Source organism: Leopardus geoffroyi, chromosome D4 (assembly GCF_018350155.1).
Source record: "Leopardus geoffroyi isolate Oge1 chromosome D4, O.geoffroyi_Oge1_pat1.0, whole genome shotgun sequence".
In the NCBI taxonomy this organism is placed as follows: domain Eukaryota; kingdom Metazoa; phylum Chordata; class Mammalia; order Carnivora; family Felidae; genus Leopardus; species Leopardus geoffroyi.
The window spans coordinates 55651963-55679644 of record NC_059342.1 but is presented as its reverse complement, the minus strand read 5'-3'; the positions used below and the strand labels follow the sequence as shown (position 1 = coordinate 55679644).

Here is a 27682-nt window from a genome sequence, read left to right as displayed (position 1 = left end):
CATCCAAATAAATTTTTTTTTTTAATTTTTTTTTTCAACGTTTATTTATTTTTGGGACAGAGAGAGACAGAGCATGAACGGGGGAGGGGCAGAGAGAGAGGGAGACACAGAATCGGAAACAGGCTCCAGGCTCTGAGCCATCAGCCCAGAGCCCGATGCGGGGCTCGAACTCACGGACCGCGAGATCGTGACCTGGCTGAAGTCGGACGCTTAACCGACTGCGCCACCCAGGCGCCCCTGGAACATCCAAATAATTCTTAGGCAAAAAGCTGGATATGAATAGGATTCTGAAACTCAGGGGCAAGATCTGGGATAGAAGTATAGATTTAGTGGTCAGTAAAGTCATGAGAATAGTTGAGTTCAGTAAATATAAGTGATCAAAGGAAGAAGTATGATAGCTAAAAGTTAGAATCCTAAGAACACTAACATTACAGTTAGTGTTTCAGAGCGACGAGGATTTCAGAAAGGAGTCTTAGAATAGTCAGAAGAACAGGAAAACCAGAGAGCATTGTCACAAAAACCAAGGGAGTAGAGATTTTGTTAGCATGATTGATCACAGGTATCCGATGCACTAAAAAGGTCTAGTTGGAAGACTATCAACCATTACAATTGGCTATATATGGGGCACTGATAACATTGGCAAGAAAGAAAGCCGGAATGTTTGCTGAGAGTGAATCCCAAGAAAATAAGCTCAATTTAGATATCAGATTTTAGGTAATGGTGGGACATTTCATTGGGAATGCCCAGTACTGAAAATAAGAATGAAGAGGTCTAGACTAGTGACAATTATTTTGAGTCTTTAGCAATAGGTAATACATAAAATGTTGGGTGTGACATAAAATACATAAAATGTATACATAATACATAAAATGTTGGGAAGTGACTAGGCTACATAGTAGTTATTAGACAGTAGATGAGGGCCCATGCCTGGATTGTTCTTTATTCTTTCCTCTGATGCTAGCAGTTAAGTTTGATTTTTAGACTGAATCAACATTAAAATTATATTATTCCTGTACTAGAGGTTTTAGGCTGAAGTGATATTAAAATTGTATCCTTTTGAAAAATATTTATTGAGTATAAATAAATGTCCTGTACACATTAAATATCAAGAAATATTCATTATTGATTACAAGTCAGGCTGTAATACTGAGGGAACCACAGAATCAAAATGTCCACTCATGATATAGTAGTGATAATTCCATTCCAATATCAGACATAGTAATGAATTACTCACAAGACACAATAAAACCCATCAAAAAGGCTACCACTTTAACGAACCTATAATACCACAATAGAAAATGGTTTTGAATCATAGTATAAGCAGTCCCAATAATCTCATCTTTGTCTTATCAATTTATCAATTTGAGATTGTGGAGTTAACACTATCTTAGAATGTAAAGATTCCACTTCCTTGGTTTTATTTCAAATTATTATTAATAAATGAAAACAAGTCATACATAGCCACTGATACTTTTAAGTACATTAGTCTTTCATAAGAAAAAAGACATAAAAATTTAGTATGAAGAAAGCATCCCCCAAACAATGAGTCTCTTAACGGAAAAAAAATAAAAGAGCACTATAATTAACCTTTCCTTCGAAGAAAGGAAAGAAACATAAATCTGTTATGGTAAATTCGGAAAGATAAATATTTCCTAGTCCCACAATATGTGTTTATTTTACACGATGTATTTGAATGATGCAAGTCTATGAAGCAGGGATCTGTGGTAATCCAAATTCATCCACCAGGACTCCATCCTGTGAAAAGAAAGCAATGTGTAGTGCCACTGTTTTTCAGTTGATAAAACAAATGATCACAAGTGTTTAGTAGTCAAAATTCATTTCCCAGTGTTTAATCAGTGAACACCAAAATCCCACTGAGAAGATTAGAAAGCATTTTCATGAAAGATAAAGGGTGAAGTGGTAAGATAAGAAAAGACTGGAAAAGCTCAGGGTGGTCCTTTGCAGCACAAAGGAAGAGTGAAAGAGCAAGAGACACTTACGAGTAAACTAGGAAGGGTCTGGGTGGAAAGGATGAGGAGTCAGTCCTTGCCTCCAGATTCCCATTTTCACTCTGATGTCTTTTTTTTTTATTTTTTTTTTAACGTTTATTTATTTTTGAGACAGAGAGAGACAGAGCATGAATGGGGGAGGGGCAGAGAGAGGGAGACACAGAATCTGAAACAGGCTCCAGGCTCTGAGCAGTCAGCACAGAGCCCGACGCAGGGCTCGAACTCACGGACCGCGAGATCGTGACCTGAGCCGAAGTCGGCCGCTTAGCCGACTGAGCCACCCAGGCGCCCCTCACTCTGATTTCTAAAGTGAACCATTATCTTTTGTAGCTTCCCAACCCTTAAAGGAGCAGTGCCCCAGGACAGGCAGTTATTTCCATATCATGCTTTTCTACAAACTTAGAGACAGCAATACTACTATCAATTAAGAAACCATATCTCAACGGCACATTTAACGCAGGAATCTGTGACCTTCTAAAAGTAGAAATAACATAGATGCTTCAGGGTACTGAAAAGGTAAGCTGTGGTGGTAGCGTTAATAAAAATCATTTCAGGTAGGGGCAACTGGGTGGCTCAATCGGTTGAGTGTCTGACTTCACCTCAGGTCATGATCTCATGGTTCATGAGTGAGCCCTGCTCACTGGCTGTCAGGCTCACTGCTGTCACTGCAGAGCCTGCTTTGGATCCTCTGTACCCCCCGCCCCTCCTTGCTTACACATGTACTCTCTCTCAAAAATAAATAAAAGATTAAAAAAAATTATTTCAGGGGTGCCTGGATGGCTCAGTCAGTTAAACGGCTGACTCTTGGTTTTGGCTCAGGTCATGATTTCATATTTCATGAGTTTGAGCCCTGTTTTGGGCTCTGCGCTGACAGTGCAGAGTCTGCTTGGGATTCTCTCTCTCCCTCTCTCTCTCTGCCCCCTCCCGCTCACACTGTCTCTCTCGAAATGAATAAACTTAAAAAAATTAAAAAAAATAATTTTAGGTAAGCTGAGAAAAAGCAACCTATAAACCTGGAACCCTGAAATGACCAGAGAGTGGGGTGGAATGAGCAGTAGAGAAAAGTAAGATTACTCTAGACTCAAGGAAGAAGGGAGGGTACGGTAGGGGGAAGATGCACATTCATAGAAATTAGCTATAAGGGACCTTGGAAATGATCTACTTCCCACCTTTTGCTCCCCACATTTCACATGCAGGAAAAACTGATAAGGTTCTGAGAGAAAACAAGAATTTCTGATTTGCTCCAAGTCATACAGTAAACAAAGGCAGAGCTGAAACTCGCTCTCACTCAAGGACTGTGCACACTGAACATGCACATTGGGAGATAAAGCAAACACCAAGGAGATAAGGCAAACAGAAAAAAATGACACATTACACCAGGAACTAAGATGGAGTGAACAGGATTTCATAAGCAACAAAATTTTATCTGTTTATAATAATGACAACTGTGTAGCTTTGGACGGGGCTTTCAGTGCGAAGTCCTTTTACATACAAGATCTAACTTGTTCTACACAACAATTATGTAAGATAATTGTAATTATCTGCATTTTACAGATGCAAGGATCAGAAAAGTTCACAACAATTAAGTGATTTGTCAAGGTCTCATAGGGAGTTAGTGGCAGGACTGAGACTTAAACCCAGGTGTCCTGATACTTTACCTTGTTAATGAGAAACTTTCAACATTAAGTTTTATACTTAAATTATTAATCCCTATTTAAAAAAATCCACCTGGAGCTCTCCTTTTGAATATACTCTCTGTAAAGAGAGCTTTCATACTATTCTTCCTTTCTGATTTTAGACTCTAATAAACTTTTGCCTGCTGCTCAAAAAGAAAAAAAAAAGTCCACCCTACAATTAAGCAGTGTGTATGGAAGATAGAACTTTCTTTCACACTGCTGCCCAGCATGGTTCATGAATGTGTTGGTAATGCTTTTCCAGGAAATACTGTCTGAAACCTAGAAATGGCACCCAGTGCAAGCTCACAAGGGTAATTCCTGGGCCTCAGTGACACTACGTACACAGCCTGTCCACAGTCCAATGCAAGAAAACTAGACTTTCAAGGGGTCCCAAAACAATGACTAGCATGATCTTTCCCCGTTCAAACTTAAGACTACCTTGTAGATTCCCAAATTGGGATCAAGCATAAAACCTTAACCATTTTGCATAGCAAACATAAAGAGAAAAAGCTTTCACCTTATTCTTTGTGTCAGTGGGAACACCTTCTGGAATTGCAGGTGCAGATGCCGCTTCATCCAAGTAAGAACTGTCTTCATCAGCCAGAAGCTCGTCACCTAGTGCATCCAACTCTGAGATTGAAACAGTTGACATTTCAAAAACAGTTATGCAAGAAAACTGGCAGCTAATGTTAAGAAAGTTAGCCAAATTATTATGAGACATGAATTTCAAAACAAAGGGAAAAGGATTTTTTTTAATTTTTAAAAAATGTTTTATTTATTTTTGACAGAATACAAGCAGGGGAGGGGCAGAGAGAAAGGGACAGAGGATTTGAAGCAGGCTGTGAGCTGACAGTAGTGAGCCCAATGAGGGGCTCAAATTCAAGAACTGTGAGATCATGACTGGAGCCAAAGTTGGACACTCAATGGACTGAGCCACCCAGGTGCCTGGGGGGAAAGGATTATTAATCTCTATTTTCAAAATAAAAGATGACCATCTTAAGAAATTTTCAAGGGAACTGATGTGGTAGGATCTATGAAAAACACAAATCAAAGTAAAACAAAACAACCATTCCCCACAGGTTTACAAAGCCCTAGTCTTCATGAGAAGAGTCTATATATAGCTATCAGTTGGCCAATTCAAATTAGAAAATCTGGACAATAATAAATGTAAAAAATTCTCTCTCAGTTATTGATGAGCTTGAGAGAAGGCAGTGAAAGGAGGCATGAAATTGTTGCATACTGAGTGACCATCACATGAAATCAAGCTTTAAAAATATGTCTATGGTAAAGTGAGTTGGAAGTGACCAGGAGGAATGACAATAGCAGATAGAGACATAGCAGAAAACTCAGGATGGGAAATAAAATAAAGAAATGAATGTGGAAAAAAAAAAAGGTTCTAGGCAAAAACAGAATGGGAGAAAGAAGGGAGGGGGTGAGAGGAAGGGAGGGGGGAGAGAGAGGAGAAGGAGAAGAGGAGGAGAAGAACTGAGATGGGAATCATGTGACAGAAAATCCTGTGTGAGGTGGTTCTGCCATCTAGTTACTCATGCTAGACACTGACAGAAATTTTTTTTTTTAATGTTTTATTTATTTATTTTGAGAGAGAGAGAGAGAAGTGGGGGAGGGGAAGAGAGATGGAGAGACAGAATCTCAAGCAGGTTCCACACCATCAGTTCAAGGCCTGATGCGGGGCTGGATCTCACAAACTGCAAGATCATGACCTGAGCCGAGATCAAGAGTCAGACACTTAACTGACTGCGCCGCCCAGGTGCCCCCGACAAACATTCTTGACCTCCCCTCCTTCCACATCCACTTTTCTGTCTCTGCTACTATCACCTTAGTCGCTATCATCTTTTCTTTAAAATTTTATTTATTTTTTAAATTCCAGTATAATTAACACACAGTGTTATATTCACTTCAGGTGTACAATATAGTAATTCAACAATTCTGTACATTACTCAGGCTCATCATGATAAATGTACTCTTACCCCCAACACCAATTTCGCCTGTCCCCCACCTACCTCCCCTCTAGCAGTTTGTTCTCTATAGTTAATAGTCTGTTTCTTTATCTCTTTTTTCTTGGTTTTGTTTCTTTTTTTTTTTTTTTAATTTTTTTTTAACGTTTATTTATTTTTGAGACAGAGAGGGAAAGAGCATGAACGGGGGAGGGTCAGAGAGAGAGGGAGACACAGAATCTGAAACAGGCTCCAGGCTCTGAGCGGTCAGCACAGAGCCCGACGCGGGGCTCGAACTCACGGACTGCGAGATCATGACCTGAGCCGAAGTCGGCCGCTTAACCGACTGAGCCTCCCAGGCGCCCCTTGGTTTTGTTTCTTAAATTCCACATATAAGTGAAATCATATGGTATTTGTCTTTCTCTGACTTATTTCACTTAGCATAATACCCTCTAGTTCCATCCATATTGTTGCAAATGCCAAGATTTCACTCTTTTTGATGGTAATATTCCATTGTGTGTGTGTGTGTGTGTGTATCCACATCTTTATCCATTCATCTATGGATGGACACTTGGGACTGCTTCCATATCTTTGCTATTAAAAGTAGTGCTGCAAGAAATATAAAGGTGCATGTATTTTTTTCAAATTAGTGTTTTCATTTCTTTGGGCAAAGGCTCCTCTCCCTGAGGCCAGGCAACAACCCCTCCCATTTTTTTCCTATTATCCCCTGCTCATCCTTCAGGACCCATGCCTGTGCCCACTCCCAACTAGGATAGATTCCCCAGCTATGTGCTCCATGGTACCCCACACTTCTCCTTCCCAACAGTTTGTGCTCTTGTAATTAATCACTTGAAGTAAGTTTCTTACCCCTGGTGATGGAAGCTTCATAAATGCAGGGACCATATTTGCCTTCTTCAATGTTGAATTCCTAGCACCTAACATAGTACCTGGCCTATGGTAGATGCACACGAAGTACTTGCCAGTAATTGTTTCTTGATCTGCTTTGTTGTTCTGAGGGAGAGGACTCCAAAAATAGGGAGAGCAAAATCAAAAGGAAAATGGCAGGGAAACGCAGTGCTTAGATACCAAGCACCAGGTCGGCAGACACTTTTGCCCATATTTTCCTCCAGAGCTTATCTGTCCAAGAGTTGTTAGTGGATCATGCACATCTGACATGCCAGCTTCATAAGTTCTTTGCCCAGAGACCGTACCATAAACTAACTCTCACAGAACCTTCACTGGAATTTTCTCTAGCATTTGGGAAAAGGTCCCAGGAAGTTGCTCCTTTCAGACTCTAAAACTTTTTTTTCCCAACTGCTTTTCCCATAACATACCTGCTTCCAGGTCATCTTCATCTAATTCTGGGGTGCCATAACTACGGCTCAGTGCTTCTTGGATTTCACTGGCATCTTCCATCATATCTTCTAGCTGGTCTTGTAAATCCTTGTAGAAATGTATATGACAGTTTTCATTAATTTTTTACTATTTTCCTCTAACTAACCCTCACTCCACTCTCTCCTCTGAATCTCAGAAGCAAGCGATTTTTAAAAAGATAACGTATGCAAAATGGTGAGCACATACCAGTTTTCAACAATTGTTAGTTCCCTACCCTTAACTCAGTCCTTGCCTACTGACTGCTTTTAGTCAACAACTGACCAGGTGCTCCGGTAAAGTACAGGTCTGAATAACTCCTGAATGCCCCTTCCAATTAAAAGTATAAAAGAGCTTAATGAATTATTTAAAAATCACAAAACTGAAGAGTCCCATAACAATAACCGTGAATGCCAATGACCACATAATCCTCCTTTTTGGTGATAAAATGTAAACTCAAAATTAAGGAAGAATTAAATTGGGGCACCTGGCTGGTTCAGTCTGAAGAGCATGTGACTTTGATCTTGGTGTCATGGGCTTGAGCCCCACGCTAGGTGTAAAGATAACTGAAAAAAAAAAACCTTAAAAAAAAGAAAAGAGGGGCGCCTGGGTGGCTCGGTCGGTTGAGCGTCTGACTTCAGCTGAGGTCATGATCTCACAGTCTGTGGGTTCGAGCCCCACATCGGGCTCTGTGCTGACAGCTCAGAGCCTGGAGCCTGCTTCCGACCCTGTATCTCCCTCTCTCTCTGCCCCTCCCCCACTCTCACTTTGTCTCACTCTCTCAAAAATAAATAAATGTAAAAAATTTAAAGAAAAGAATTAAATTGGTGATCTTGCATTTGAATTTAAGGTGCTTCAGGGAAATCCAAAGTCCTACTGCAAGAACAGATGTCCATTAGTCTGTCGTTACAGAAAGTTTACCTAAAACACTAAATTCAGCCTCCACACTACCAACATTTTTCTAGTTTATGGAGAAAAGGAGGTAATAGAGACAAGCAAATTAATCTTCTTAAGTCAGCCAAAGATGGACTATACTGTGTAGGGAAAAAAGACAACAGTGGAAACAACTGGGTAGTACAAAAAGTTGTACTGAGCCAACCCTGGATGGAGAAACAGAAATGGAATCAGGATAGGCTTGATATCCGAGACCAGGCTGGTGAAAATAATTGACTGAGAGCATAAGTCATCTGTGAATGATCTACCTGTGATTAGCTAGAAGACTACAAAGCCAGGAATAATGTAAAAAGCAATCTGAGAAGTGTGACAGCATAATAAAGGGCAGCTAATATAATGGCTAGGAGCACAGACTCTGAAGCTCAAATCTTGCCTTACTCAATGAGAAATAAAGCCTCTAAGCCTTAATGTCCTTGTCCATAATATAAGATTATTAATAGCTATACCTCATAGGATTATTAAAGGATTTATCACAGTAATACATGTAAAACACTAAGCACTTAATACTATATATCTTCCATTGTGTTAAGGATGTGCAGAGCAACAATATGCTCGTTATATGCTGAAAATTCCACAGAGAGGAAAGAGAGTATTGTTGATAATGCAGAAAGTCCAAACCAGCACCATTTATCCTTCAGAATTTTTTTAAATTTGTTTTAATGTTTATTTATTTTCGAGAGAGACAGAGTGCGAGTGGGGGAGGGGCAGACACACACACACACACACACACACACACACACACACACACACACACACACACAGAGAATCCAAAGCAGGGTCCAGGCTCCGAGCCGTCAGCACAGAGCCTGATGCGGGGCTCGAACCCACAAACCACGAGATCATGACCTGAGCTGAAGTTGGACACAACCAACTGAACCACCCAGGCACCCCTATCCTTCAGAATTTTTAAAGCAATGTAAAACATTTGAAAAACTCCTCTTGGCCCACAAATTGGAGGTTTGTTTTTCCGTTTAAAGGTGAGGGAGACAGGGGCACCTGGGTGCCTCAGTAGGTTAGGTGTCCGACTTCAGCTCAGCTCATGATCTTGGGGTTCGTGGGTTCGAGCCCTGTGTTGGGCTCTGAGCTCAGAGACTGGAGCCCGCTTCAGATTCGGAGTCTCCCTCTCTCTCTGCCCCTCCCCTGCTCGTGCTTGCTCACACTCTCTCTCTCTCTCTCATAAACATTAAAAGAAAAAAAAGGTGACAGGGCACCTGGGTGGCTCCATTGGTTAAGCGTCTGACTTCGGCTCAGGTCATGATCTCACAGTTTGTGAGTTCGAGACCCGCGTCAGGCTCTGTGCTGACAGTTCAGAGCCTGGAGCCTACTTCATGTTCTATGTCTCTCTCTCTGCCCCTCCCCTGCTCATGCGGTCTTTATCTCTCAAAAATAAATAAACATTAAAAAAAAAAAAAAAAAAAAAAAAGGTGAGGGAGACAGTAAAATGAAAAACACTTAAAAAAATTTTTTTTAATATTTATTTATTTGAGAGAGAGAGAGAGAGAGAGAGAGAGAGAGCATGATCATGACCTAAGCCAAAATTAATAGTTGGACGTTCAACTGGCTGAACCACCCAAGTGCCCCAAAAAAAACTTTTTTTTAATTTTTTTTTTTTCAACGTTTATTTATTTTTGGGACAGAGAGAGACAGAGCATGAACAGGGGAGGGGCAGAGAGAGAGGGAGACACAGAATCGGAAACAGGCTCCAGGCTCTGAGCCATCAGCCCAGAGCCCGACGCGGGGCTCGAACTCACGGACCGCGAGATCGTGACCTGGCTGAAGTCAGACGCTTAACCGACTGCGCCACCCAGGCGCCCCCAAAAAAAACTTTTTAAAAAAGAAAGCACTATGCTGTATTTTAAAGTGCCAAACTACTATGCTGTACACATGTAACATTCTGCTGTACAGAGAAGCGCTGGCTGAAATTAAAAAGAGTGAAAACACAGAGTAAGTAGTTAGGTCAAGCTCTGTCATGCTATCACATATCAACACAAGTCTCCTCAAGTCATTTATGAATAGGATTCCTAGCAATAGACTTTATGAAAGACACACACACACTAATTAGCACACAAAGAATTAACAGGCTTAATATTGGATAAGCAACACAAAAATAATACAAATACAAGCACTAGACTTGACATGCAGAAACTGAAAAATAGGAAGGCTAGAAACAGAGGAACACACATACACATGGGTAAAATACAAAAGAATGAGTGAGAGCTATCAAACAGTGAAAATGTTTTATAAAGTATTTTAGGAAAACAAATGAAATTCAAAATATATAGTCCAGCCAGAGACAGACACAGACAGAGGCACACACCAAAAGGGAGAGAAAGGAGCTCTCTACCTGCCATGTGGGCAAATCTACTAGGAGACAGGAAAAGGATAATTAAATAGGGAACGAGGCAGGCAACTACAAGTAAAAGATGGAGAGACAAAACAAAACAGAAAACAAAACAAAAACAACAACAGAAAAATTCCGGTTTCTATTTTGTTTATAGTAAAGAGCTCTCATTAAAACATAAGGAACCCTACAAACAGAAAATAAAATTCAACTGCATTATATTACCAAATAGCATTGTACAAATAAGACAGACATACATGGAACACTTTTCTTAGTAAATGTCTGGGAAGATTTCACTGAGCTTAACTCTGTAAGCAGAGACTGGTGGAGGATTAGAGAGAAAGCCACAGGCAGTGTAAGGAGGGGTGCATGAAAAAAGAGGAGGAATGTCCTTACTTGTACTGTAGATCAGCACTCTCAGAGAATACCTCTTCAGATGTAGCAAGATGCCAGGAAGTCAGTAAGAACTCAACCAACAAATGTTGCTTGAATCGGGCAACTGCTTTAGCTCCTTTAATAGTCTCTTGTTCATTTGCTCAGCAATCATAGAAACTTTCTGAGCACCAACTACAGCCAGGCATTGTTCAAGGTATGGGATATAACAGTGAAAAAATCAAGTCCCTGCTCTCATACAAAGAGACATTCTACTCAGGGACAGAAGTAAAGACTGCCACTGTACTTGCAGAAAGGTAGCCTCTTTCCTCTGGCCAGTCACCACTCACTCCCTCTGCTATCCCTACTCGCCATCTGGGCTGTTCCCCTGAGAGAAGTGAGAGGAGTGCTTAAGGCTCACCTCCCAGCCAAAGCACGATCTCAAGACATGTTAATTTTAAGAGCCTAATGACATTATTATTAAAAATCTAAAGAGAATTACTAGCAAAAGGAACCAGCTCTACTCCAGAAAGTGTGTTAAGCACCTGACTTACATAGCCTCATTAACACTTGTGACCATCCTGGGAGATGGACAGCAACATCACTACTTTACAATTGTGGAAACAGACTCAAAATCATTAAGTGAGTCAGAAGTAACAGGAAACTGCGGGCTTATTTACTGAGTGACTATTATATTCTAGATATTATGTATGTAGACACACCAGCTCATTTATTTCATCCTCATAATAACTGTATGTGGCATTAGGATCCTGGTGTTAACAAGGAAACAGACACATTTGGTACCCTACCCCAAAGTTACTCTATTAGTAAATGGCAAGCCCAAGATTCAATCTGTCTTCTGTGTTCTTCCCATTACATTCACATTCATTTGGATTCTTTCCAAATCTACTACACTGCATTCTTACAGAAACTAGCATACATCTCACCTCAATCTGGTCAATTTTCACTTGCTTGTATGCTTTCTTCATTTCCTTTACTCCCAGTTTCATAGCATCAACCTAAAAAAGGGTAAGAGGGAACACCATGTTTTAAAAAGCCATGCTAGTGAAATGGTCTTTTAAATACTATGGGAAAAGAACACAACAGTTAAAAAAAAAAAAAATCATGGGAAAAGGTGCTATGGAAGTACCGTGGTCTTGGTGTCCTTCAATGACTGGATGGTGTAATTGGCTTGTTCCATGTTAAATGACTGTTGGGCGAGATTGTCCCGCTGCTGCTCATACCTTTTCAGAATCAATTAAGAATGGTAAATGTGAGCCAGACAGAAATCTTCAGGAAGAAAGTATCTCTAACACTAAATAAGTATTTCCTTTAAAAAAAAAAACAAAAACAAAAACAAAAAACTTTAGGGGCACCTGGGTGGCTCAGTTTAGCGTCCGACTCTTGGTTTCAGCTCAGGTCATGATCTCACAAAGGTCAGGTCATGATCTCACAATCATGGGACTGAGCCTCGTGTTGGGCTCTGTGCTGGCGGCACAGGGCCTGCTTGGGATTCTCTCTCCCTCTTTCTCTCTGCCCTTTCCCCATGTGCGCTCTGTCTCTCTCTCAAAATAATAGACTTTAAAAAAATTACAAAAAATACACAGAAAAATTGGCAAAAACCATTTAATCACTCTAACACAAGCATCATGATGTACCCCTCCAGTCTTCTGTCTTTGTATCTTAGTTATAAGACTAATTTTCCCCTTAATATTACAGCCTTTGCTGTTTTCTATGTTACTATATACTATTTAATGTGTCTTTACAATGTTTCAAATGATTTCCTGCGATAAATTCCCAGAAGGAGAACTCTTGGGGCAAAGGGGGAGACTATTTTTAAGCTCTTCATACATATAACTAAACTGTTTTTCTAGTAGACTGAACTCCTTGGGGATAGGTATTGTATTTGACTAATCTTATATCCATGATTAGGTAATCCATCTGGCCTGATATAATGCCTGGTGCTCAAAATATGTTCTTTTTTTAAAAAATAAAGTTTTATATCAAAGTATACTACTACTTCAAAGACTTATGTCACTATGGTCTTTATACAACATCAGGAAACCATCTAACTATCCAACCAGCAGAAAATTGGTCAATTCATGGTGTGGGCAAATGGTGGTGGAATATCACCAGCCTGTTAAAAAGTATATCATTCTTAAAAAACTTTTAAAAGGAGAGAAATGCTCATGATGGAGAAGGACAACCTATATATACACAATTTTTCTTCTAAAAAGCCATATGCACATATACCATGCATGCACGAGCAGAGAAAAGAAACTAAGAAATCATCATTCTAAAAATGGTTAATTCTGATAGTAGGAATCTATGTAAATGTTCTTTTCTTCTGTTCATGTTTTTGTATTTTCCAAGCATGTATAATAAATATGTATTACTTAAACACTGCAGGCTACCTAAGAAGGGAATAATTTTTACCACTCTCACCACCACGTTAGGCATTATAATTTCTTTTTCCAATTTTGTCTAATCTAAAAGGTGGTATCTGATAAAAAAGCATTTTAAAAATAAAAACAGAGATATCAACAACCTTTCTAGTTCCTTATTAGCTAATTACATCTGACCCCTACAATCCTGCAGAAGGTCTCATCAGTTGGACCGCCCACAAGGGTAAGCATCAAAGATGCTATCTGGCTTCTGCTCAGACACGGAGACATAGTCACCTAAAATAAATTCAGGACCCTTAAATCTATTCTAGTGGGAGGGAACAAATATTCAGGATCCTCAATTTTACAAAAAATAAATAAATAAAAAGGCATACTCTAATTAAATACATAATGGGAGAACCCTATAGATCTGGGTAGTCCAATACAGAAGCCACTTAGCCACATATAGCTACCTAAATTGTTAAAATTAAATAAAATTAAAACTTCAATTCCTTGGTCACACTAGCCACATTTCAAGCGCTCAATAGCCATATGTGGCTAAGAGCTACTGTACTGAACAGCGCATATATAGAACATCTACCATAGCAAAAAATTCTGTCTAGATGGACAGTGCTGGAGGAAAGGAGGTTACACTTATAACTTACATCCGCTTTTGCTTTAAAACCCTCAAGGCTTTCTGTTTGACCATATTCTGGGGAGAGAAACAGATATTAATGAAAAGAAGAAGAAAACACACATACAGTAAAAGAAATCTCCCATATCCTCAGACTTACATATCTACTTACTCTCTTCTTCAAAGTTGCAGACATGGTGGCTCCTGGACTCTTCCTCACTTCCCAAGCACAGTCTTTAAGTCTCAACTCATCTGTCTTTGCATCCCACATCTCAGGGTACAGAATTATATTCCCTTTTCCTACTGCATATTATCTCCATGGCCATCCCCAATAGTGCCTATTTTGTATACCCAGTTGCCTTATGGAGATTCCCAACTTGGACATCCTGCTATCCATTCAAACTCAACATGCCCAAACTCCTCAACCTGTTCTTACCTTGGAAATAACTAACAATGGTCCCACCAATCCCTCACTTCTCTAGATTAAGAATCTTTAAATCAACCTTACCTTTCCTCTCTGTTGTCTCTACATGCAGTCATCTTTTACTGATTTTCAGAACTTACTTTCCAACTGATTACTTTCCTGTCATTTTCATGACTGCCACCAGGGCTTAGGCTTTCATCTCAAGTCCAGATGAGCTTTCCTGCCTCTGGTCACTCTTCATTCCATGCCATCCAACTAAGATGGCTGAGAAAAGCCTCTTGTCACTTTCCTTTCTATACTGCTTCATAAATCTTTTTGTTCCTCCAATGAAGAAGGAAAAGCAGATATTATCTCACAAATAATGTTTCTATGTAGGAGAAACAGTGCTATGTAGGTCACACCAATTACTTCGTGAGTACACAAAATGCTCACACTATAAAGTATATTATCCCCATTTTATAGACAGAGAAACTGACGTTCAGTAACACTAAATAACTTGTCCTAGCTCAAATAGTTAATAAGTTACAGAAACGGGAAAAAAGTAGGTAGTTCTATATCCACAGTCCAAGCACTTAAATATAGTAATCTATGTTTCTAACAATAGAAGAGGAAAACAAGATATTAAGTGACTTTATGACGGTCACAGCTAGTAGATAGTGATGGTGTTACTAACAGAACACTGGTCTCCAGATGCCTAGTTCAGTACTTTTTCCCAGCATACCATTCCTTAACCAGTCTATTATACACACCTAACTTGACCAGCATGGCTCATAGTTCTGAGCATGTCCCAGCTCTACTCTCCAGATTGCCACCTTCTCAGTAGAATATGTTAATTCCCATGTACATTATTCTGGACATGTGGTCAGCACTTTCTCTCCACCAGGCTAAACCCCAGCCTTCCTCTCCTATCAGGCTGCAAACTCCCCTCCCTGAAGGATACACTGTCACATATTTTCTCTTTACCAGATTGTGAGCATCTCTTCTCTATCTCTCACCAGCCTTACTGCTGGGCCCTATTTCCACAGGTGCTCAAATTAATCTGTCACAGCGCCTTTTGCAGCTGCCACCTCCCTTACCTTGGCAGGACCCTCTCTCATCTTCTTGATCTGATCCTTATACTTCACTAGCTCAGCATCCAGTCGAGAAATCTTCTTGTCAATAGATTCTGCCCTGCTGTCCACCTTAAAGAAACAGTGGTAATTATCACAATATACTTACATGAGAAGAGGCAGGAGAGGGAAGAAGGGTGGGAAACAGTGGTTCCTGACCAGGTGGACATTTCCAGTCAGAAACACTGGGGGGGGGGGGGCTTTTATAAACTATACTCCACCCCTCAGATTCACATATTCCAGGACCCTTCTCAAGTGTGTTTGAATAGAAAAATAATTGAAAATTACTGGGTTGAGTTGACATTCCCCTACAATTGGAGACTAGTCAGGCTGGGAGCTCAACCAGAAGGTGTGTGAAACAGGCCAGGGCTGTAGCGCTAATGCTATTTGCTTAGATAAAGGGAGGTGGCTTAATGTGAGAGGCCAGAGTTCTGAATTTGCTGTTATTAAAATCCAGGATCGGGGTAAAGATATGTGGACCCAGGATATCACGTTGAGGGTCCTGATGTGGGAGAGGGATGAGAATAAATGAGGGGTAAAGGTTAGGACTGAAGTGGGAAGGATGTGGGCCTAATGGCTGGTTGGGGTAGGAGGAGAAGGAAAGAGCAAGTAAACACGGCAGTGGGCCTCAGAAGGAGTTGGGTGCAAGTAGGGGGAGACACTGATGGCTTAGGAATCCCTGGTTTGTGGCGTCAGGAATGACCCTGGGTAACAGGAATGAAGGTGTGGTGGTGAGGGCCGAGGTGTCCGGAACCAGGAACGGAATGGAGGAGTAGGAGCCGGGAGCCCAGGGTGGGCGGGGTCGGGAATGTCAGAGTCCCTCAGCCTAGTTATGCGTGGTCGAGTGCCCACCGTGCCAATGCAGTCAGTCAGGCTGGGCGGCGGAGCCTTGGGTTTCGCTTTTCCGAAGAATCGGTTCATCTTGGGCGGCCGCGAAGAAAACCCAAACACTGGAGCAAAACTAGAAACGGAAGTAGAATCACCTCCGCCTCCGCCTTGACTTCCTGCCCCCTTGCGCAAGCGCAATGTGCCTATTGCAGTTTCCCGATCCTTTTTCCGGGTTTTCAGCTCGGCCTTCCGGGGAAGGAGAGCTCCCGGAGGTTGGAGGGTGCAGAGAGTCAGCAGGGGCGTGGCCTCAGTGAAGGGCGTGGGCGTGGCTTCAAGTGAGTGGGGCGGGACCTCGGCTGAGTGGGTGGGGCCGAAGCTGCTGTGGCCGAATTCAGCCGGGCCTGCTCCAAGGGGCGGGGCCGGTAGGCCCGCTGGGCCTGGCCGGGCCGGGCAGGGCCGGGGCGGGGCAGGGAAGCAGCCGCGCGGCGTTGCAAGGCGCCAAGCTCCTCTCCCACCGCTGGGTGGTCAACTAGCGCGGGTCTGGCGGAGCGCGGTGGCGCGCGGAGACCGCGAGGCGACCGGGAGCGGCTGGGTCCCCGGCGGCGTGCCCCTCGGCCGGGCCGGGAGCCGCGCCAGTCGGTGCCCCCGGCCGAGCGCGGTCCGCCTCCCTCTCAGCGATCATCCGTCCGGAGTGCGGCCCGCGGGCATGCCGGATCCACCAGGGGCGCCGCCACCGGCGCTCGCAGGCCGCGGGTGAAGAAAGTGCGGACTCGCTCGGCCCGGAGCGAAGAGGTGGCCGGGAGTGAAGAGGTGGCCGGGAGTGAAGAGGTGGCCGGGAGCGAAGAGGTGGCCGGGAGCGAGGAAATGGCGACAGGCGGCCTCAGCGTGACCGTCACCCACAGTGAGCGCAGACGGCCGGGTGGGCTTCGTGCCGGCTGGGCTCCGTGCCGGTCCACCAAAGCCTGGTGGGGGTCTGGCCACGTGTCCTCCAAAGGCGTGTGTTCTTGTGCTGGTCCTAGCGTCTGGAAATGTGAGGTCTTGTTTGTGTTTGGGACCGGCTTTTTGTGCGGGTCTTGTATCTGCACACCTTTCCAGGGGCCAGTGTATTTTGTCTCAAGCCATTTGCCTTTTGTCTTATCGTCCATGTACGTGCTTCACGTCGTCGTCCTGGTTATATGTCTTAGTGTGTGCCTGGGCAGTCCTTGTGAGTCTTTGTATCAGCATTGTGTTTGGCCGTGTCGTATATGACTGCTGTGTGTCTGGATACCTGCGTGTGTGGTGAGTTTAAACCTACGTCCGTTGTTTGAGTGGGATGTGGCTACAAGCCTACGCCTTGGGAACCCTTAGGGTCTGTCTACTGTTGGAGGTGATAGCCAAACAAAGTAAGTCCACCCAAGAGCTGAACCTATGAAGTCTCCTTAGGACTAGAGGAGACCCCAGGGCCTCAGAATCTGGGGACCAGTATTCTAGATCCTTCAGTTTTGAGTGACCTTGGGATGTCTCTTTTCTAGGCATCTGGTTAGAATTGGTAGCACCTGTCCTGCTGACTTCATGTGGCTGTTGTGCAGGCTCAAGGCATATGCCCAGGACATGGGCTACCTCCTTACTGTGCACATACCTGGAAAAGAATTGGCATTTCTGGTTCAAAAAGAAGTTTTCTGCTGTTTGAGTTTACTCACTCATTGCCTATTTGCTGAGCACCAGCCATGTTTGTGCCCAGATGTGCCCAGTAGAAGAGACCTGGAGGAAAAGTAATTCCTTACCCATTACAGCAAAGGAGACAAGAACAGTACAGTACAGAGTACAGGGTAGTCAGGCCACAGGAAGCAGATAGCTTGTGATGAAAAGCATGCCCTTGGAAATCAGATAGATGTGAAGTCAAGCTCTGACTTCACAGTTGGGTCTCAATAGGCAGGTCTTTTAACTTAGGTCCTCAACTTAGTTTGCTTATCTGTAAAATGGGGATTAATAGGTAGTACCTCCTTAATGGGGTTGTTCTGAGGATTAAATAAGATAATGTATGAAGTGAGCCTAGTCAGTCCTTTATGCATATTAAGTGTGTAAAATGCTACCTGATATCACTAGATTGCTAGTTATTATCATAGAGGACACAAAAATCCTTGAGAAGGTTACCAGACAAAGCTGGGCAGATGGGGGGACAGACAGGCTATTTGGAGTAGGTGGCAAATGAACTGGGCCTTGAAGCCTGAGTAAATAAATATAATAAAGTGTCACCCTTTTTTGGTTTATGTGAAAGAGTTTTCTTCATCAAACACTCTTCTCTGTCCCCAGGCAATGAGAAGCACGATCTTCACGTTATCCCGCAACAGGGCTGGAGTGAGCCAATTGTCCAAGACCTGGCCCAGGTTGTTGAGGAGGCCACAGGGGTCCCACTGCCTTTTCAGAAACTTATATTTAAGGGTAGGCATTTCTCTTCCAGCTTTGAGTCCTTATGGCTAATGGGCCTACTTAAAACTGCTTAGCCTTACCTAGTGGTAACTCTTAGTTTTCAAACTGGGATAATTCTTATTTGCTTGTTTAGTCATCCATTCCTTAGACATGTATTTTACTGAGGCCCTTCGATATACTGGACACTTTGAAACATTTGGACAGATGTTAGAGTTGAAGTCCCATGAGGGTGGCAGAAATCTTAACCATTTTTGGTGAAAGTGCACAGGCAGTGTTCCCTGGCTAAGCTAGATTCTCTTCCCATCATATGCGTATGTAGCTCTCCTGACCACTTCTGCAAGTTACTATTAAGTAATTGTTTTCATAGTTGCTGAACATCTGATTTCTCTGTTAGGGATAACTAACTTTGAGGGAAGACACTACTGTGTCCAATGCTCAGCATAGTGCTGACACAGAGATGTTGAACAAACTTACTAGGGGCCTGGATATGGCAGGCCCCCCATCAGTAGATGATACTGATTTCTGCCAGGACCCACCTCCCCCTCCTATTCCCATATCTCCCATATCTATTCCATATCTCCCATACCTCCCCCCATCTCCTGAGAGATCCCATATTTGTGGTATCTGATGGGGCCAGATTTATCCCATTTGGTGCCGGTCTTAAATAATTTAGTGATGGGAAGCATTTTTATTTATACTTCATAGTGCAACTCCTTGTCTTTTTTTATTTTTTAAACACTTTATCATGGAATTATAAAAGGCAATAGAAATCCATGTTTCAGGGGTGCCTGGGTGGCTCCATTGGCTTAGCGTCCCTGTCTTGATTTTGGCTCAGGTCATGATCCCAGGGTTGTGGGATTGAGCCTTGCCTCAGGCTCCACACTAAGCATGGAGCCCGCTTAAGTCTCTCTCTCCCTCTGCCCTTCTCTCCTGCTCTCTCTCTCTCTCTCTCTCAAAACAAACAAACAAACAAACAAAAAACCATATTTCAAAATGGAGGAAAGCACAAAGAAAATGCTCTATGTTCTTCTGGATAAAAGCCCTCATTATATTTCAGAATGTTTCTTATATTATTTTTATTTTTTAAAAATAATTTTTTTAATGTTTTATTTATTTTTGAGAGAGAGAGAGAGACAGTACACGTGGAAGAGGGGCTGAGAGAGAGGGAGACACAGAATCCAAAGCAGGCTCCAGGTTCTGAGCTGTCAGCACAGAACCTGATGCAGGGCTTAAACTCATGAACCGTGAGATCATGACCTGAGTTGAAGTTGGACATTTAACTGGCTGAGCCACCCAGGCACCCCTCATATATATACACATACGCATATATACATGCATATATACATGTATATGTATATACACATGTATATGTGTATATACACATATATACACACATGTATCTATGCATGCATATATGTATACGTATACTACTTTTAAAAATATACATACATGTATATATACATATATGTGTGTGTGTGTATATATATAATATATATATACATTTATATATATATATATATATATATATATATTTTTTTTTTTTTTTTTTTTTAAAGTAGTTTTCACACCCAGCTCAGATCCCTGTGCAGGGCTTGAACTCATGACCCTGAGATCAAGACCTGAAGCTGAGATCAAAAGTTGGGCACTTAACCTACTGAGCCACCCAGGTGCCCCTCTTTTCAGCATATTTCTATCCAACTTTTTGTTTGTTTGTTCAGGCATCCTGAAGTGTGGGTTCTTATTTTTGTATGTGTTTTTAGTTGACGAAACTGAGATTATATTGACTATATAGTTTTTATAACATTTTTCTTATAATGCTGAGCCATCAGCATTTATTGTGGCGTTCAGGTTTCCTAAAAAAATTAGCTTTAGGGGCGCCTGGGTGGCTCAGTTGGTTAAGTGTCCAACTTCGTCTCAGGTCATCATCTCACAGTTTGTGAGTTCAAGCCCTGCGTCGGACTCTGTGCTGACAGCTCAGAGCCTGCAGCCTGCTTCAGATTCTATGTCTCCCTCTCTCTCTCTCTGCCCCTCCCCTGCTCATGCTCTGTCTCTCTCTCAAAAATAAATAAAACATTAAAAAAAATTTTTTTAAATTAGTTTAATGCCTACAAAGTCTTCTGTACTGATGTATAGCTAATCAATCCCCTATTCCTAAATGTTTGTTTTTCCAGTTTCTCACTATTATGATTAAGGTTGCATTGAAGATTATCTTGTAACACTTATTGTGTAGGCACATGTCCAGTTACTTGTTTAGGATAAATTCTGAAGTGAAATTTCTGGGTCAAGACACTGTCTGAAAAGGTTATTACCAATTTATCCTCTTCTCATTAGTGAACACACTTGTCTGTTTCCTGTACCCTTGCTGAAATCTGTTTTCAGTGTTGTACAATTGTTACCACTTGGCATAACTTCTCTTTTCAGGAAAATCTCTGAAGGAAATGGAGAAGCCATTGTCAGCACTTGGAATACAAAATGGTTGCCGAGTCATGTTAATTGGGAAGAAGGTAAATTGCTTTTTCCGCCAGAATACCTGAGAATCAAATGACCAAGATCTTTTATACACAGTTCTATTTAAAAGGCCAAACTGGGGACCCAGATTCTGCATTAATAAAATAGGTCTCTCTAAATACATGTAGCTCCATTCATTTGATAGGATTACTAGTTTTGTTATTCTCAGGCCCTCCCACTCCTGTTGGTTATGGTTTTTACTCTGGGAATTAGGAACAGTTATGCTGCTTCAATAACAGCTCTTGTGTTGGTGGTGGGATCTCAATCTGGTTAAAATGGGGCCTGAGTCAGGCCTTACTTACTTGCAGGGGATTTGCAAGAGAACGTTTTGTTAAAATAAGCCTATAGATTTTTAAAATAAGTACTCTGCAAATTTCATCAGTCTCTCTCCCTTTAAACACCCCTTTTACTAAAATCTCCCACAAGGGAAAAACCCTCTTTGGCCAGAAAGAAAAGTTCAGAATAAAGAACTGAAAGAGGAAAAGAGGCAGTTTGTGAGGACAGTAGCCTCTGGGGTGATGAGTGAGGTTTATGGCCAGCCCTGCATTGTAGCACACTGGAATTGTTGGTCATAAGAAGCTTTCTATTTTGTGTGAGGTAGCTGATTCAGAGAGATGGAGAGAGGGCAGAGATTAGCAAAGTGTAGGCAAAAAAAAAAAGTCCAGCTGCAGAACGCCGAGAGATTGGCACTTAGGATTTCCCCACAAAGAAGAATGTGATCAATTTGAGATAGTGTAAAAGCAGGAAGCTACTGGCCCTGACTACTGATTGTTTAGATGAGAGAAGGGGAAATATTCTAGGTTTCTTGCTCAAGGGTCAGGGGAATAGTTCTGAGCAATGGGCAGAACATAAGCGTTGAGTTTGAAGAAGCTATAGGACCCCTAATTGGGGCTGTCCTGGGATATATGGAGCCAAGTCTCATTCAAGTCCGTTTCTACCTCTTTTGGGCTGTGTGATCTAAGATTACTTTACATTAAACCTCAGTTTCATCATCAAAAACACTAGATTGTTCACAGGGATGTGGTAAGGCTTAAAATAATAATACAGGTAAAGTGTTTAGTGCCTGGCAGGGAGGAAATGCTCAACAAAAGTATTCATCATTGTCATCATCATCGTATTAAGTGGGAGAGCTCAGTTGGTGGGTGGCACTTAGGAATTCATTTAAAGGAATGGTAGAATTCTACCTGTCTCACCATTCTGGACTCCTTACAGGTAGTCACTATAATTTGTTTCCTCTTGAGGTTTCAGTCTGGAGTCTGCTATGGATCAGCCCCAAGTTTAGGTTGAATCTGGCACTTGGATTGGCTCCATCCTCCCAACCCAAGCTGTCCGGGGCCTGGCCAAATGTTTTCTTAGTATCTTCTCTCTAGTCTAGAGTCTTTGTGGGTAGAAAACCCTAATGTGTAATCCTCCTGCTTGCTTTCCAAGAAGCAGCAGAGTTAAGGCTATTTTTTTCTAGGAGAGTGGTTTAGTCCAGTTGTGGTCAGATTTTTTTCTTGCCAGACAAAAGCTACCTTTCTTGGTGATTATTGACTTCATTTTATTTTTAAACGTTTTATTTTTTTTTTCTTTCTTTTTCTTTTTTCTTTTTTTCTTTGTAAACGTTTTAGAACAGTCCAGAGGAGGAGGTTGAACTAAAGAAGTTGAAAGATTTGGAGAAGTCTGTGGAGAAGACAGCTGACCAACTGGAAGAGTTGAATAAAGAGCTTACTGGAATCCAGCAGGTCACTCTCTTTGTGGAGATGCAAATGTGTGGTCACCAGGGCAGCCTCTCTAGTCAGATTCCCTGGGTTCAGATCCTGGCTTTACATTTTCTATTACTTTGGGCAAGTTTGCCTTGTCTCAAGTTCCTCACCTGTAAAAATAGACTAATGACAATACCTCCCTCCTCTTAGGGTTGGTGTGAGGATTAAACGATGCAGTTTGAGGGGCACCTGACTGGCTCAGTTGGTAGAGCAGGCCGCTTTTGATCTTGGGGTTGTGAGTTCAAGCCCCACATTGGGCGTAGATCTTACTTTAAAACAAAAATTGTAAAATAAAATGATGTACTTTGAGTCTGACACATACTAAGTGCTTTATAAGTATTACTGTCATTGTTATTTTCAAACCCTACCCAGCATCCATTTGTGCTCCTAGGAGAGCACCTGCCATGGCAGGATCATGTATTATCTGAAATAGAACAGGTAGCTTCTCTCAGTCCAGTCTGTTATAATGTGTTTAGCAAGGCAAAGAACATTTTGTTGAGGCATAAAAGGTCCAAGTTGAGCTTGATCTTAGAGGATGGTATCCTGTTCATTTCCTTCTATTAGAGAAGGGGTACAGAGACCAAGTAAGGATTGTGAACAGCCCCAAATCACATCTTCCCTCCCTCCCCTCAGTTTATAACATTAATAGATGTATGTTTTGGTTTTAATTACAAAAGTAATACATGCTGATTGTACAGAACTTTTAGGTAAACATAGGGGCATTAATACCTGTAAGCCCCTGACTCAAAAGATAACCAATACTGGGGCACCTGGGGGGTTCAGTCAGTTAAGTGTCTGACTCTTGATTTTAGCTCAGGTCATGATCTCACAGTTTGTGAGATCGAGCCCTGCATTGGGCTATGTGCTGACAGTGTGGAGCCGGCTTGGGATTCTCTTTTTCCCTTTCTCTCTGCCCCTCTTTCCCTTGCTCTCTCTCTCTGAAAATAAATAAACTTAAAAAAAAAAAAAGACAACCAATACTAAAGACTGGAATATATTTTTGCATCTTAAATTGATATAATGTTGTGTACACTTTGTAAATTGTTCTATTAGATAAAAGATTGAACATTTTCCTATGTCATTAAAAATTATCATACTTATTGGGGTGCCTGCCTGGCTTAGTCAGTAGAGCATGTGACTCTTGAGCCCCATGTTGGGTGTAGAAAGTACTTAAAACAAAAATAAAATCTTAAAAAAATAATGATCATGTATTTCAAAACTTGCATAATATTGCCACATATATGAATATGTTATGGTTTAGCCAACCAATTCTTTATTGTTCATCAACCTATTGTTATTTTATCATTATGCATTAATGCTTTTCTGAACATCGTTGGATGTAAATCTTTTTTGACCATTTCTGACTCTTTGGTAGCATAAATTCTCTCACTTGGAATTGCTGGTTAATGTTTAAAGCCTTTACTACAAGTGGTCAAATCTGCATCTTCAATAAACATTCTTAGAGATCCCCGCTGTCCACCTGTTGTCACCAGCTAATTGGTGACTGGGCCAAGCAATGTGAATAAACAGCAAGACAGTTTAGTGAAAATAATGTAAATTCTGCCATTTGTTTACACAGGTCTATGTCAGGAATTATTTTAAGGGTCTGCATATATTCCTCTTTATCCTCATAGTAACCCTCAGGGGTGAGGTATCATAATCTCCATATTAAAAATGAGGACATTAAGTCTCAGATAGGTTAAGTAACTTGCTCAAGATCACAAGCCAGTAAAGGGCAGTCAGAATTCAAGCCTGGGCCCATCAGGCTCTACACCTCGTGTTCCTAATGTCTGTCTCTTGTGTGTGGGTATACACTGGTGACTGGGGGCTGCACTCGGAAGGCATTTGCAGCCCTAGTGGGCCATGTGAGACAGAGTGGCCTGCAGCCTATCACAGTGCATGGGGTGACCCTGGGCCAGGTTTTCTGTTTTTTAGCAAGAGATGAAGTTGTGGGTCTGAGGTGTGGCCTAGCCTTTTGGGGGGATGTAGGCTCAGAGTGTGGCTGTTTCATCAGTGTCTTGGCATGGAGTTTTCTGTCAGCCTCAAGGAACCCTTGCAATAATGCATTATTCCTGCACAGGGCTTTCTGGCCAAGGATTTGCAAGCTGAAGCTCTCTGCAAACTTGATAGGAGAGTAAAAGCCACAATTGAGCAATTTATGAAGATCTTGGAAGAGATTGACACGCTGGTAAGTAAATATTCAGCTGAGAAGAACTAGTTTCCATTGACTATGTTTCAGTCAGTTTCAGTCTTTCAGTAATGCACTCTTACTGTATGAGTATATTGAGCACCCGCTGTGTGTCAGACACTGCTAGTCCTTGATGGATACACAAAAAGATAAGACAGTTCCTGATTTTTAGTCACTCACATCACACTAACATAAGGCTTTTGTCATTTTTATTTATGTATACTAATAGCATCCAGTTCTCACAAAGTTGGAACCCAAACGGACTCTGATTTTATGATCAGAGAAACACAGGGCTTTGCTTTCCTGATATTCATGTGGCTGATATTCCACTGGGCTCATTAGCTGGATGGAATTCAGTTAGACTCATGAGTAGCTCTTATGAGACTATTGGGGCTCATCGACTCCATGTTCCCTTCTGCAGAGGGATGGTAATGTAATTTCTAGCCTGATGCCTCATGTTTTTAAAATTAAAAAAAAATTTTTTTTTTTTTTTTTGAGAATGAGAGACAGAGTGAGAGGCGGTGGGGCAGAGAGACAGGGAGACACAGAATCCGAAGCAGGCTCCAGGCTCTAAACTGTGAGCACAGAGCGCAATGCAGGCTAAAACTCGTGAAACCGCGAGATCATTACTTGAATTGAAATTGGACGCTTAATGGACTGAGCCACCCAGGTGCCCCTGATGCCTCATTTTTGAGGGTGAATTTCTCTGCTTGGGATTCTAGGGGAGTGAGAGGGGTTTGTAAAGAAGAGGCACAGTGAGCTCATGGTGTGGCCAGGACATAGTATCTGTACATAGGACACAGAGAAAGAACAAAGTCTTTGTTACAGATCAGTGTCTATGGCCCAGACATTGAGAACAAAGGGAACTTTTATATAGGCGAGAGCCATGGGAAGAGCCATGTAAGATAAGATACAGACCAAGGGAAATCATTCCTGAAAGTCCATGTCTCATTGACACTGGTGACTTAAGATGCATTTGGCATACTGTGGTGTTCTATCATGTTGTTATGCCATTTTTACTGAGATTATTTATGTGTCAATGTGTTCTTCCACAGATTCTGCCAGAAAATTTCAAAGACAGTAGACTGAAAAGGAAAGGTTTGGTGAAAAGGGTTCAGGTGAGTTGTGTGGTCAGAGATTACAAAGTTTTTTTTTTTTTTTTTTTTTTAATTTTTTTTTTTTTTCAACGTTTATTTATTTTGGGGACAGAGAGAGACAGAGCATGAACGGGGGAGGGGCAGAGAGAGAGGGAGACACAGAATCGGAAACAGGCTCCAGGCTTTGAGATGGCTCAGAGCCAGACGCGGGGCTCGAACTCACGGACCGCGAGATTGTGACCTGGCTGAAGTCGGATGCTTAACCGACTGCGCCACCCAGGCGCCCCGAGATTACAAAGTTTAATGTGTTTACCTGCGTGTGTGTTTACCTGCTCAAAGTAGGGTAGGATAGAGGTGTGATGTGTGGTGTGGACTTTTTTTTTTTTTTTTTTTTTTTGGTTGTTATTTCATGAGCCCAGAACATAAGAGAAAAGCTCCTTTCGTGTCCCTGTAATTATATTTGAATTTACTAACTGGGAAGGAAGATCACACAATTCCAGGAGACACTATTCAGGTGAACACTGCTCCCTGAAATTGTACATTCACAGTGGCAAGGTTTCCTGTCCTCACCACCTGCTGGGGGTTGTCGTCAGAAACCCTAGTCCTATGCTGCCTCTGCCCCTGCCCTGCTTGCCTTAGAGCCAGACCAGCTCCATCCCTACACAGCCTGTTTTGAGTCAGTCACCCACGGGTTCTGCACAATGGCTAAGCAAAGAGCCTTGCACGGGCAGGGATTGGCTAGCCCGGGATGGTCCCTCACTGCCCTGTATTTATGTATTAGGCATTCCTAGCTGAATGTGACACCGTGGAACAGAACATCTGCCAGGAGACAGAGCGGCTACAGTCCACAAACTTAGCTCTCGCCGAGTGAGGTGAGGCAAAGAGCATGTGCTGCCTTGAAGAACAGTGCCACCACCTCTGTCCTGTCTGGAATAGAAGTGACCTGATTTCTTCAGGGCCGCTGGGGACAATTGGCCGGTTGCCTGTTTTCTTGCCCCTCTACCTGTTCTCAATGAACAAGTGTTGTCTGCAATCTTCAGTAGAGCTCCTGTCTGTTTTCTCATTCTGTCTCTGTATGGCTGTGCTGTCCTGCAGCCCACCTTGTCTGGAGAGGGCCTCCCCTCCCAAGTCTTCCCAGCTCTTTTGAGCCTGAGTGCTTTCTTTGGGCTGGAGAGACCTCCTATTTGGGTTTATAGGCCACCCCCATCTTCAGATACATGAGGCCTTTTTTTTTTGCCCTTGTGATTCTATAACCTATAGATGTAACCTAGAACCACCAGGAGGTTACATCTAGTCAGGAATGTCGGGAGTAGCTCAGAACAGGTGTTTGGCAACGTGGGGTAGTCTAAACATCCCTCATTGTAACCTAATTCTGGCACAGCTGGCCGGATTGTTGGTTCACAGACCCTGACCTCACCTCCCAGTGACCCTGCCCAGCCTTGGGCCTTGAGATCTCAGAAGCCCATTTCTGGGTGGGGCTTGTATTGATGCTTAGACTTCCTTGTCCTCAGGTAAATCTCTAGTAGGTTAAGGCTGGTATTGACTGAATCTCTGCTTGAAACCAGGCCACAAGTATGGCTTAGTGGGGGCAAAGAGAAGAGTCACAATGAGGCAGGTAGTGAAGGCAACTGTAAACTTCTCAGGAGTTCTTTCAAAGGCATTTCTGTTTCATTGTACC

At 42.2% G+C, this 27682-nt stretch overlaps 2 protein-coding genes across 2 annotated transcripts; one reads left to right on the top strand and one right to left on the bottom strand.

Annotated features, from left to right (window-relative positions):
* Positions 1–1051: 1051 nt before the first annotated feature.
* On the bottom strand, positions 1052–16265 carry CHMP5 (charged multivesicular body protein 5). The gene is made up of 8 exons (XM_045469841.1): positions 16082–16265; positions 15197–15301; positions 13728–13774; positions 11829–11922; positions 11626–11697; positions 6975–7083; positions 4203–4315; positions 1052–1755 (listed from the first exon to the last, which is right to left on the bottom strand). The coding sequence occupies exons 1-8, from the start codon at positions 16148–16150 to the stop codon at positions 1705–1707; spliced, it is 660 nt and encodes a 219-aa protein (XP_045325797.1). The 5' UTR covers positions 16151–16265; the 3' UTR covers positions 1052–1704.
* Positions 16266–16452: 187 nt separating this feature from the next.
* Positions 16453–27043, top strand: BAG1 (BAG cochaperone 1). The gene is made up of 7 exons (XM_045469842.1): positions 16453–16958; positions 18350–18478; positions 20888–20970; positions 22585–22698; positions 24800–24907; positions 25963–26025; positions 26786–27043. The coding sequence occupies exons 1-7, from the start codon at positions 16922–16924 to the stop codon at positions 26873–26875; spliced, it is 624 nt and encodes a 207-aa protein (XP_045325798.1). The 5' UTR covers positions 16453–16921; the 3' UTR covers positions 26876–27043.
* The last annotated feature ends 639 nt before the right edge of the window (positions 27044–27682 follow it).

What these genes read in the sequence shown, in the direction of transcription:
- CHMP5 (XM_045469841.1), bottom strand. Translation starts at nt 16,150, where the DNA reads ATGAACCGATTCTTCGGAAAAGCGAAACCCAAGGCTCCGCCGCCCAGC. An exon ending in GTTTTAAAGCAAAAGCGGAT is followed by an intron (nt 11,923 to 13,727) that starts GTAAGTTATAAG and finishes GATTCTGAAAAG; the next exon opens with GTATGAGCAGCAGCGGGACA. An exon ending in TGAAGGACACCAAGACCACG is followed by an intron (nt 11,698 to 11,828) that starts GTACTTCCATAG and finishes ACCCTTTTTTAG; the next exon opens with GTTGATGCTATGAAACTGGG.
- BAG1 (XM_045469842.1), top strand. Translation starts at nt 16,922, where the DNA reads ATGGCGACAGGCGGCCTCAGCGTGACCGTCACCCACA. An exon ending in TCAGAAACTTATATTTAAGG is followed by an intron (nt 18,479 to 20,887) that starts GTAGGCATTTCT and finishes TTCTCTTTTCAG; the next exon opens with GAAAATCTCTGAAGGAAATG. An exon ending in GTTTGGTGAAAAGGGTTCAG is followed by an intron (nt 26,026 to 26,785) that starts GTGAGTTGTGTG and finishes TTTATGTATTAG; the next exon opens with GCATTCCTAGCTGAATGTGA.